The sequence below is a fragment of the Gouania willdenowi genome, chromosome 13, assembly GCF_900634775.1.
Source record: "Gouania willdenowi chromosome 13, fGouWil2.1, whole genome shotgun sequence".
In the NCBI taxonomy this organism is placed as follows: domain Eukaryota; kingdom Metazoa; phylum Chordata; class Actinopteri; order Blenniiformes; family Gobiesocidae; genus Gouania; species Gouania willdenowi.
Window position 1 is genome coordinate 24,271,274 of NC_041056.1, and position 12,147 is coordinate 24,283,420.

Consider the following 12,147-nt stretch of genomic DNA (forward strand, 5'->3'; position numbering starts at 1 on the left):
GCGCTGCTTTGTTTAAAGTAGAGAGTGCTCAGCAGAGGGGCTGACAGAACAAGGGAGGAGAAGACATGAGGTGGGATGGAAAAGAAAGGGAATCCAATCCAGCGCTTTGGCTGTAAAGAATGATGAGAACGGGATGCTGGTGGATTAAGCATTTAGCAGCAAGAAAGAGGAGAGGAGCTATGAGAGGGAAGAGATTGTGAGAAGGGTCAAGTGGGGGAAGCCTGATTGTCAAAATAACAAAGCCTGAGAAATAACCAGAATACAGAGTGAGAGAGAAACTACGGAAAAATTACAGACACCAAATGTTGAAAGAATTGGAGTTCTAGTTGACCCTGATTGTCATCACACAGACAGCAATCAAACTCTTCCCTGAACCGTTGGTGTTTTGTCACCATGGTGGTAGAAGGTGTCAACACAGACTAATGCAGCAAGACAGATGCTGGCTATTAGCATTACAGCAGGATCAGGTGTCACAACTTTAAGCTCGAGGTCTCACTGAGCAGTAAGAGTACAAAATGAAACGATGAGAGCAGGAGGGGAACCACCTTTCAACAGTTTTCAGCTGCAGCGGTGCCCCAAAAACACCCTAAAAACCTCTATGTGTGCAGTATGATGCTTTTACCTTCTGTCTACTTAAAAATACTGACGGGATTTTTTTTTCCCACACCACTTAGAAATTGTGAAACTTTGGCCTTTTCGATGGCTGCAAACAACCACTCACACAGGGCTTTACTGACCTGTAGAGCATGCCAGTCTTATATGCCACTGTGTCCTCTTTCCCCAGTCCAAACAGTTTCAGGTACCAGTTGGTTTCCAACTCTCTGATGAGCAGTGCTTTTTGTCTCTGCTGCACCACCTCCTTCCCAGAGGTGGAATTGCTCTTGGCATCGCGTGAGTTGCTGCGCTGGACTTTCGTCCCGCTTAAAGAAGCCCCTGATTGTTTCCGGAGCGCAAAAGGTGGCTGGTGTCCCCCGACACCCCCTCCACTGCTCCGAGCAGCTAGCATGGCCAAGGAGGATCAAGGTGAAGAGGACAAAGAGCAGAGAGCTTCTGTGAGTTTTCAGAATCCTTCAAACTCTTTCTGTGACAACTAGCCAGCCAGTCGAAGAGAAGGGCACATGGTGAAGATTTCCTGGGGCTCTTAGAATCTCCACATTTGTCTCTGGTAGGTGCCTCGTCCCTCTTTTGGGAGTCTTTCCACTCGTCTTTGCTTCTATCCGTCAGTACACTGTTCTCTTCGGTCTCTTATAGCCTCATCCAGTCTGAAACAGGATCCCGGTTTCCTTGTCTCGTCACAGTCGGCCCTGGAACTAAAAGGAGGGAGTCAGACATACCAGGGTGTCGAAAAAACACACACACACACCCTGCACATACAACGCAATATTAGTATTCACTAAAAGAGAGATATTTCACTGCAAAGATATCACAAAACAACAAAGGAGTTTTGTAAATAGCCATCTGCACACTAGCTCAGGAAACTATTAGCATGCACACACGCTATTGGCTTTGTGCTCTCCAGGTCGGAACAAGTGACAGCTCTAAATATATCCACCTGTTGGATCACTTCAGTGTCTCTAAAGCCTCACACCATTCTGTGTGTCACATGATCTGCAGGGCAAGGAAATTTACATTTTGGGACCATTTGTAAGAAAAGACAATATGGAAATGAGACATTTAGCTGTCCTGCATGTTGCATGATAGTAAGAAACTTTTTAGATTTGTAAGCGACAATATTACATCAGCAAACTGTACCAAGAAAAGTGACGTGCCGTGAGCACTAGGGTTGGGTAGGTAAATCGAGACCACCAATGTCGACACCAATGACAATTTCATATGTTTAGGCTGGCAAGTGTTAATCTAACAAAATTTACATTGTAAAACGCCATTAAAGAAACGCAATACTCAATACAGCCTCCATACTCTCCAAACAAGATATATCTCATGACAGGGCAGCACATCGGTTGTTTGTGTTGGAAACACAGAAACATGGAGAAAATGACAACAACAACAACAACTCAGAACAGCGTCAGTGAGGCTCATCCACAAAGCCAATCCTTCCTTTTGTTCCATTCACTGTAGAAAGTACCAACAATTTTCTGACCTTACCTCTGCTGAAGGTCTGGTAGCTCAGGTGTTGGTCCCCCATCTTTTAAAAAGTGTCGTTTTTCGTCAAAAGAAAGTTTCTTTATCGTCTCTAGTGCTGTCATCCTGTCTGTAGAGTTATCCCGCTTCTAGCTAGAGAACATACAGTGGCAACGCGGTATCGTCTCACCAAAGCACTGTGAACTTACGTATAGCATTTATCTTAGCACGGTTACGTCCAAAGGCAGCATAGAGAGCTGCCTTTTTACGCAAATGGTTTTCATCTTGGGGAACTGACTGCGCATGCACAAACATATAAACACGCTATGGGAATAGAGTCAGAGCAGCAATGTGCTTTTAGGAGGGGGCGTGGCCTCCTCCTGTCTTACAGCGGAGTGAGACTGTGCAGCGTCTCTGCTGTACCAGGACATAGTGATGTTTTGTCATTTGGGCTATGAAAAGCACAAAATGCTGACACTTTCAAACTTATAGGTACTGTAGGCTACCAGAAATGGAAAAATAAATTATAAATATATTATAATTAAAACAAGTAATCAAAATATCAATTCACCCTTGGTTAGGCAATGCCTACCCTGCCTACCCTGACTGCACGTCACCGAAGAAAACCCCTGTTGATTAAATCACAGCTGTGTGATGTAACACAGTTGTAACTAATTATCTGAATTCTTCTTACTTGTTTATGTTAATGGCTACAAGTGTTTCATACAGATCAGAAAAGCAGGGCTTGCATGGTCTCACTGTGCAGTTTATGGTTTATTATTTTCCTTGTGCTGATACAAGTGCTCTGCATACTTGTAACCTTAAAAAGCGTTCCATTTGGTAAATAAGGCAGTTTTGCCGAAATTGCAAAACGTGCAGGACTGCTGGGTCACCACAAATTGGCAACATGTTTATGTGTATAAGGTTTATCTGGTGTGGTTAAGTCTGTGTGAAGCAAGTGAACGTGCATTTACTTTCCTTATTGTTCCTTTGGTAATGGGTAAATGAATGAGAGGGTATAAAATCAGAAATGTATATATTTTTAATGACCTTGAATTGCCAACACAACAGACTAATCATTTCAAATAATGAACTTCAGAAAGTTGACGGAGCACATACTGTATTCATCTGGCTGTTATCTTTATTTTCTTCAACAGGTGAAATATATAACTTTACCCAAAGTAGCTGTCTGCTTTATTAGAAGCATTATGCTGACTTATCTACAGCATATCCATTTTTTTCCATGACTACCATTCATCATACATATTTTTCAACATTAATATTATGCTATACAGACGATTAGTCATAGTGTTCAATATTCTTACCATCGTATTGAGAGAAGTGTCATCACTAAAAGACATATACATCTATAAACTTTCACCTCCTCTTCTTCATCCTCACATTTCATTTCACAGCTATGATAGACAGTGATATTGGAGGAAGTAAAGCACTGAACATTATCAGCTACCACCGCCCTCATGTGGACAGGAAGCTGCTTCAATATTTTATTCTCCTTTTGTCTATATAAAGACATTTGCCATCAGTTAAAGCTTTGTTTTTGAAAAAGAGGTCATTTAAAATGATGCAGACTTTTAAAATCATCACTCTGATGAATGCTCACAATTATTTTTGCTGTCTAGCAACTTACCAGCCTTTATACACCATGGAAAGTGAAATCAAAACATGTTGTTTTGTTTTTGCCTGATTTTATATTGTTTCTTCAGGGTTAGTTTTTGTGTAGGAGTATTTTACTTAGTTCAAGATGTATTTTTAACTTGTTTAGAAAAACGGTAAAAACTAAATTTTCCTGATGTTACTTAAATAAACATAGATTCAACAGAACAGGAACACAAACTATGTTAAAGACAAGCTTTCGACTACAGCACTATTTAAACAGATTTGTAGATACACAGATATCATTGCCAGTTATATATATATATACTGTATATACACATGTATGTGTTTTTTGTTTATTTATTTAACATGTTTTTTTGGAGTAATAAATGTTTGACTTGTAATGGCTTAATTTTCAGGAGTTTTATGATGAGAGGCATATAGCCTAAAATAAAAGCTCTCGCCTGGATACATCAGACATGGGACTGTCTCAGTATTAAACAAATATGAAGTATTAAGTATTGCTTTTACCAAACATCATGTTTTATAAACCATTATACATTATTGATTCACTTTGACACATGTTCAATCCAATGTTTGGATCACTTTAGGAGAAGAGATTTTAAATCAAAGGATTTCAGCATCAACGTTTTATTCTGATATATTCACAGGAACGTATGCATTGGGTTTTATAAACAGTTTGTTGGTTGTGGTTACATGACAGCATATGTACACCTAACTTTTTACTACCACAATCTGCACTTGTATTTATCTGCTTAAGAAATACAGAGATTATATTTAAGACATTTTTTGAAATTATTTTCACAACTAACTACAAAACAGAACCTATTCGTAATGTTCTAACATCCATCAAACATTGTTTTAAAGTAACTGGAATCCTATAGATCATGATTTTTCCGCCTTTAGTCATCAATAGCTGTCGATGCCATGGTCGCGTTGACTTCTGAGGCTACCGTGGCTAGAGAGGCAGAGGTCCACGTCATCGTGCTATCTCTAAGTTTGGCACGAGGCCTCATCATCTCCTCAATGTTGCGTTCAGGTTTCACCAGAAGAATGTAGCATTTGGGCAGGAAGATGCAGGTCAGCAGGCCGAAGCTAGAGGCCAGGATGGCGAAGATTTGAACAGCAACCATAAACTTGCCACGCGTGCTGAGGTACGCTGGGACGAAGGAGATCCAGACGATGAAGAAGACCAACATGCCGAAGGTCACGCACTTTGCCTCACTGGAATGGAAACAGAAAGTAGATATATACCATGTGTATAATGTTTTTTAAAGAATGGTGACAGGTGTTCGTCAGAAGGAAACTTAGTTTTATTGTTTTTTATATAGTTAATGGGATTTTTAAGTGTAAATATTACATCGGCATCTAAAAAAACAAGAAGTGCTGCATGACACAAGAAACATCTGTGCATTGTATGTAGTTAATAAATCCAGTAGTACCTGAAATGGTCTTCCAGTTTACGAGCTATGAAGGCAAATACAAAGGCAAGCAGAGCCAGCAGGATGTCGTAAGCGAAGATGCAACAGATGAAGACCACAGAACCTTCATCACACTCCAGAATGATCTTAATGTTTTGTGAAGATGTGTTTTTGACCGGATGTGGAGGCAGAATGATGAGCCACACAGTGCACGCTATAGCCTGTTTGAAAGGATGACAATGCAAGTCACATAGGATGACAACCTAGACTTACACTTTCTCTTGTTTTATGTTTACCTGTATTATTGTTGCCAAAGCCGCTACCGCCCTCTGGTGGGCACAGGTGAGAACATCCACCTCAGGGGTTGAAAAGACATTGGCTTCGTTGAAGTTACTTGTGTTGGATGCAATGACATCTGGACTGGTGCTGTTTGCTGCTGTTTTCGCTGCTTTAGCAGCAGCTTTGGCTCTGGTTCGAGCTTGTTTCAGATTCTGAGCACGAAGCATCAACACAGCTGCTTTTCCTGCAGCAACAACAGGCCAACAATGGAGGATAATGGAGACTGTATTCTAAGCAAACCAGCATGCGATACGTTCTTTGAACTCACCCATGATGGAGGAAAGGCAGAGAGCAAAGCCCAAAGCTAAGGCCACTTGGCTGGTCATGCAGCTCCAGTGCTGCGGCTCTCCAAGGAAGACAATGGAGCAGAGGAAGGTCACCACCAATGAGAAGAGCAGTGAGAAGCTCAGCAGAGCATCATTTGCTTTCACCAGAGGAGTTCCAATATGCACAATAAACACCACCTAAAATGACACAACAGTCTCTTCCAAAACAGAAATACATTTACTGAACCATCTGGTTTGTTGGTCTCTTTGCTCTGTGGGTCTCACCCCAACTGCAATAGTAACAGAAGCACCGAAGGCTGAAATGACAATGAGAGTGATTCCAAGAGGTTCTCCAAAAGCCAAGAACTCAATGATCTTTGGCACACAAGCATCGTGAGCATCATTGGACCAGTCGTCTCCACTGCACAGGGTACACTCACGGGCATCTGAAACAAAGAAACACAGAGCTGCAACATCACATATAACAGTGACATAAGTTGTTATTCGTTCATTATTTTTCTTAATCACATGAAATCATCCATTTAATCATTTACCCACCTACCCATCCATCTATCCAATCATCTATCCACCCATCCACTTCTCATCCATTCTTCCATCCATTAATCTCTCCCTCATTCACTCCCTGCCTCCCTTACTTAATCCATCCATCCATCCATCCATCATCTATCCATCCATCCATGGTATTTACTGGAGTGTCTTGTAATAAGCCTGGTTGAAATAGTTATCAGTATTCTTCCAAATCGTGAATGGCATAGATAGATAGATAGATAGATAGATAGATAGATAGATAGATAGATAGATAGATAGATAGATAGATAGATAGATAGATAGATAGATAGATAGGATAAGAAACGAGGTTGGATGTAAAATTATCTGTGTTCAAATTAGGGGACGGATCTGGATAAGCATAATGCTTTTTTCCGTCGCCCTTTCCGGCATGAAAAAGGACAAAAAAAGGACAAAAAAAAAAAAAACAAAAAAACAATGAATTTCTGTGAATGCGACCATGTCGGAAATGAACTGAATAAATAAATAAAAAATAAAAATAGATAGATAGATAGATAGATAGATAGATAGATAGATAGATAGATAGATAGATAGATAGATAGATAGATAGATAGATAGATAGATAGATAGATAGATAGATAGATAGATAGATAGATAGATAGATAGATAGATAGATAGATAGACAGACAGACAGACAGACAAAGTTAGGCATAGAAAATAGACCCATATCTAATATCAATATCTTCTGTTTGTTTGCTTTGTTTTTTCCCTATGTTCAAGGCTTGTGTTAACAGGTTATTTCTCCTGAATAGCACTGACTGGTACCTCAGGGAGATATTCTGATAAGTCAAAGATGTAACGCTTGCATACTGACTCGTTGTGTTGCTGATCTCGCCGTCAGCACATGGGATACAGTCAAAGCAGCAGACTGGCTCTCCTTGTCGGATTCCCTTCCTGGTTCCTGGCTGACAGTTCTCACTACACACTGACCTAGGAGGCTGACACACATTAAAACACAGATCACTAACACTTAGACATGTCTGTGAGTTATACAAGGGGTGTCCCACTCTGGTCCTGAAGAGCCCCTGTCAGTTATGTTTTAAAGGGGCAGTATTATGAAAAATTCACTTAATAATGGATTTGCTACAATGATATACATCCCTTTAGCCTCATTCAGAGGATCAAAGTTGAAAAAACTCTGTTTCCTCCCTACCTCGTTATTCCACATTTTGTAAAAAGTCAGCTCCAAATGTGCGAGTTGGATTTTTATCGCTACTTGATGTCACCTGGCTGAAACTCCTCCTCCTGACAATCCTGGCTCCTCCTACCCTATAAGAATGTGACTCCTCCCTCTCAAACTAGCTCACAGTTACAACAGACACTGCAGTTTAATATAGAATATACAGTAAATTCTACTGTATTGTCATAAATGTAAAGTTACATAGACGAAATGTGTTCTCTGCATTTAACCCCTCCCCGAAGAGCAGCAGTGGGCAGCAATGTTATAGCGCCCAGGGCAGTTCCATTTTTGGTACCCGTTATATCGCCTCGTATCTCCTTCAACATGATCTGACGTTTTTGTGACCCAATGCAATTGGACAAAACAGTGGACTATCACCTTGAATTGACTATTCCTGTAATAAGTAATGGAGAGGAGGAGGAGAAAGCAACGTAGCAGCTCCGGCAAGTGTTTGAAGCAGCAAACTCTGAATGACTCCGCACACACCCTGAAACAGTGTTTGTCTGAATCACATTCACAATAGCCGCTTAAATAGCCATGTGTTTTACTGTAATGTGCAGTTTTTGGGCTGAAAACAATAACAAGAGTGTGTGAGTAGCAAAAGAAAATTGCTAATGATCAGCTGTTGTGTACAGACACGCCTATTCATGAATATGCATAAGTAGGCCCCAAAAAGGCCTGTTTTTAGAACTGCTCAGAAAGTCACTTTTCAGAGGGCTACAACTTTGGTAAACAAGCGAGTATGGGAAAATAAACCTCAAATACTATGTTGTTGGGGTTCTTAGAACAAATGGAGATGGGTGAAAAATAGCATAATAATTTACCTTTAAAAGGCTTTTTCATCTTTTGCCCAACACATAAAAAAGGTAACTTATCATTAAGCCTCTGCAGAGAGGCATAATGACCCATTAGTTAGATTCAGGGCATCATTAATATGCTAAATAAGAGTCTTCCAGAAGCAGAGGTGGGCACCCCTAGGTTAGGTCAATTAGCATCTCCTTGAATCAAAAAGTTACTGACCTCCAACGCCTCATTGTTCCACACAATTGAGTAATTCATGATGTTCATTCTGTCTTCTACGGCTGCAGAGCCATTATAATGTCCTACATTGATGAAAGATATGTCTCCTTCACTGTTGACCTGCCAGTTAAGGATGTCATAGAAGCCCTCTATGTCCCCATTATCAAAGAAGATCTCCTCGTCTGTGGCTTTCACTTTAAAACGGACGTTCTTCAAGTAGTACATCAGCTAAATGAAGCATAGAGGCGCAAATCAGTAACAGAAGAAGTGCCCAGACAAAAACACATATAGTCTTACAATCTCTGACCTGCCAGGGCTCAAAATTACTGATGTCAGCACAGGTGTTTCCAACGAATGGTCCCTTTCCCTTTTCACAATGCTCCAGGTTGTGCAGGGCGTGAGCCACGGCGTACACTGCTTTGTACACACTGAGAGACACTTCAATCATTCACATGACTTTTACAGTCCAAGTTTACAATTCACAACGTATGCCACAACTTTTTCTCTGAATGTTAATAGATTAACAAATCGTAGTGAAAAGGGACGCTAGGGTTGACTGACCTGTAAGTGATTCTTAACTGGGAGACATCTGAATAAGTGTTATCAAGCTGTGCCAGTGACTCCGTCCCAGTACACAAACCATCAGGTACGCCTCTCACTGCTCTGGGGAGTGTGCCGTTTACGTCTTTGGCCCTCTGCTTGGCCAGTCTCCGTGCCTTACCATAGTCCAAAGTGCAGTTAAACGACTGGAACACAAAATCAAATATTTTATGTTAATTATCTTTTATTGTTTAAAGAGCAAAGAAAATGTATCAAAAGGTACGATTTCAGTGAAAAGAACTTTTTTCCTAGGTAGTGGCAGATCAACTTATCTAAAAATCTTCATCTAACTTTGATTTGTTACAAAAAGCACCATTTCCCAGAATTCCTCCGTGAGTGGGTCATCATAAGGATCCAGCTCCAGAAGATGGCGACGAAGCCCTGGGATATCAGCTCTCTTCACCCCAAAACCCAGGGTACCTGCTAACACTGGGTAGACCTGGACAAAGAAAAAGACTTATAAACTCAAAGCTAAACTGTAACGCCGTCAGAAGTGATCACTTCACTTAACACTCACCCCAGGTTGGTTGATGAGGGCCGAGGTGACCCAAGCTTCACTAGCAATCCAGGTGCGGTTGGTCACATTGTGCCTGAGCAGCTCAGTGATGAGAGGACTGAGGTCCACGTCAGAGGAAAAGACCACGATGATCTTCGCTGTTGACTCAACTACAGTTTGAACAATACGCTGGATGTCCTCTGGAGAGCTGACCTTGATGTTGTACAGAACAAATGATGAAATAACATGCATCACCTTCTTGGGAGCAAATGTTGAATAGACACTGTTTACCTTGGGTAGGACCTCAGAGAAAGAGATACAAACACCAGCTTCTTCCACCTGCTCCTTGAAATCTTTGATGCCATACTTTCCATAATCATCATCAGCAGCAATGGTTCCCACCCAGGTCCATCCAAAGCGGAGAACCAACTGGGCCATTGCAGTGGACTGGTGTATGTCATTAGGAATTGTCCTCAGGAATGTGGGGAACTGGAACTTACTCTTAAGAGCAGAGCATGTTGAGGAATAACTGACCTAAAGGTGAGAGGATGGATGTGGGCAGTTCTTAACTGGCACAGACTGAGGGTTTACCGTCTTGCCCAAGGACAGAAACTGGTTTGTAACAATCTCAACATTTATTACTGCTTTACCTGTGGAAAGTGATAAAGTCCCAGAATCCTGGCTGTAGCAATGGATAGATCAGAGCCTCCAGTGCCCACCAGGGCAGCCAAAGGTGCTCCGGTACCACAGCGGTAGTTGGGCACTGCTTCGTCCTGGCCTGTCAGGTAAGTGAGGGTTCCCTCCACCGCTTTGGAGATAGTGAAGCAGGAATCATAGATAACATAACCCAGGTCGGTGTTGGGAAGCAAATCTACCTTCTCGTTGATTTCATTGATGGCAAACAACATGGTCTGGGTCCAGCGGAAGGTTCGGAAGTTAAATCTGATGATGGGATGAATTGACAATAAAGAAAAAATAAACAATTCTGGAGAACTGCATTGTTCTTAAATATTTATGAGCTTGATTGTTGTGCACTGGGATGTACAATAAGTGCTTGGATATAAATGATGCCACTCTAATTACGGTAAATGAAATATGAAGTACCAATACGTCAATAGAATGTAGACTGATTGGAGGATTTAGTTGCAGATTTGCCAACATTTAAACACACAATCTTAGACACACTTATGGAGCATAAAGGATTAGTTTAAATTATTCAAAAGCAGCATCACTATTGCAATATAGATAAATATAGATATATAAAACTGTGACTCACCCCTCACATCCCGAGGAGACTGGCACTCTCGAAGTGTTGCCATCACTATAAGCAATACCTTTATGAACAGGAAACATTCCACCTATGACCACTTTCTTCTTCTCCAGATCTTTGTAGCCATTTAGGTTGAACTTGGCCTTCAGCTTGCATGTAGACTCAGCAGATAGATACCAAAAAGCACAGGAAAAGGCCCATAATCCAAGAAAAAGGCGTGCGACTTCCATGCTATGTGACATGAAACACAGAGACGGTCGGAGAAGCTCCCTGAATGCAGCACAGGTCTGCAGTAACATGTGACAGGTGTCTCATCTCCTCTCAGGGGAGAGGCTGGAAACAACCTGGGAGCTGATTCAATAGTACAGAAGCTTGGGGATAGACACAGAGTAGCATCTTTCTGTGAATAATGACAAACTCTAGATCACCAACCATGCAAACAGACAATACATCATTACTACAGAACATTAAATTAACATTTATCACAATATAACTAATAAGTCTATTGAAATGTAATGAAGACAAAGTGCCACAGGCCACGAGGTAATTGGCAGCTGCGTGTGGTTACAGAACAGCTACAGTTCCATAAGCATGTTGTGGGTTCTCCTGGGAGCAGCTGTGCGGTGTGTTGATGAATGAATAAACCTGTTCACTCTTGCCTCTCACCCTGGAGGAAGCTCCACACACCTGAACCCTCTGAGCAAGCTTTGTTTTGAAGTTTGGAACAAGTGATTGAGGGGAACTGAAAATTTCATATTTTTTTAATGAAGATTTTCCAGCTGGAAAATGTGTTGGTTTGCACTTCTGTCTCAATACTCTATAGTAAGACTATTTTAGCAGAAGGAATGGAGGTCAAGGGTGACCTCAGGCCTATTTACATGGATTCCAACATTTGGCTATATATACTTACATGGTTAGAATGAAGAGGGCAATATCCAATACAAATGGATAATCTAAAAAAAAATTAAGTCACAAGGAATATTTTTCATTGATTTTTAAAGATGTACATTCAGAGAATATAAACTGTATTTTATTTTGTTTTTAACTTTGGTCCAAACTGAGCACAGATCACAGTAGCACTGAGGTGTTTTACCATGGGGATCTTTATTAAAGCTCAGTTCTCCTTTATACAAACGTCAGAGTTGAAACGGCATGCAGTGGCATAGAGGCACATAACTAAAGAGATGGACTAATGTTGATCAATAATGGAAAACAGGTCAAATAAAATTGCATAAATTGATTTTTTTTTT

General features: G+C 40.9%; 2 protein-coding genes across 2 annotated transcripts in view; both read right to left on the bottom strand.

Annotated features, from left to right (window-relative positions):
* The window catches only part of kcnab1a (potassium voltage-gated channel subfamily A regulatory beta subunit 1a), a 102,969-nt gene extending 101,496 nt beyond the window's left edge, over positions 1 to 1,473 (bottom strand). Inside the window, exon 1 of the mRNA XM_028464115.1 lies at positions 738 to 1,473. Coding sequence (XP_028319916.1) covers positions 738 to 1,006 — 269 coding nt within the window. The 5' untranslated portion in view covers positions 1,007 to 1,473. The remainder of the gene's footprint in view (positions 1 to 737) is intronic.
* Positions 1,474 to 4,459: 2,986 nt separating this feature from the next.
* On the bottom strand, positions 4,460 to 11,127 carry vmn2r1 (vomeronasal 2, receptor 1). The gene is made up of 14 exons (XM_028465085.1): positions 10,904 to 11,127; positions 10,278 to 10,569; positions 9,919 to 10,161; positions 9,649 to 9,840; positions 9,445 to 9,570; positions 9,093 to 9,277; positions 8,839 to 8,959; positions 8,532 to 8,759; positions 7,146 to 7,269; positions 6,029 to 6,189; positions 5,746 to 5,941; positions 5,435 to 5,661; positions 5,160 to 5,359; positions 4,460 to 4,941 (listed from the first exon to the last, which is right to left on the bottom strand). The coding sequence occupies exons 1-14, from the start codon at positions 11,125 to 11,127 to the stop codon at positions 4,620 to 4,622; spliced, it is 2,841 nt and encodes a 946-aa protein (XP_028320886.1). The 3' UTR covers positions 4,460 to 4,619.
* Between the last annotated feature and the right edge of the window lie 1,020 nt (positions 11,128 to 12,147).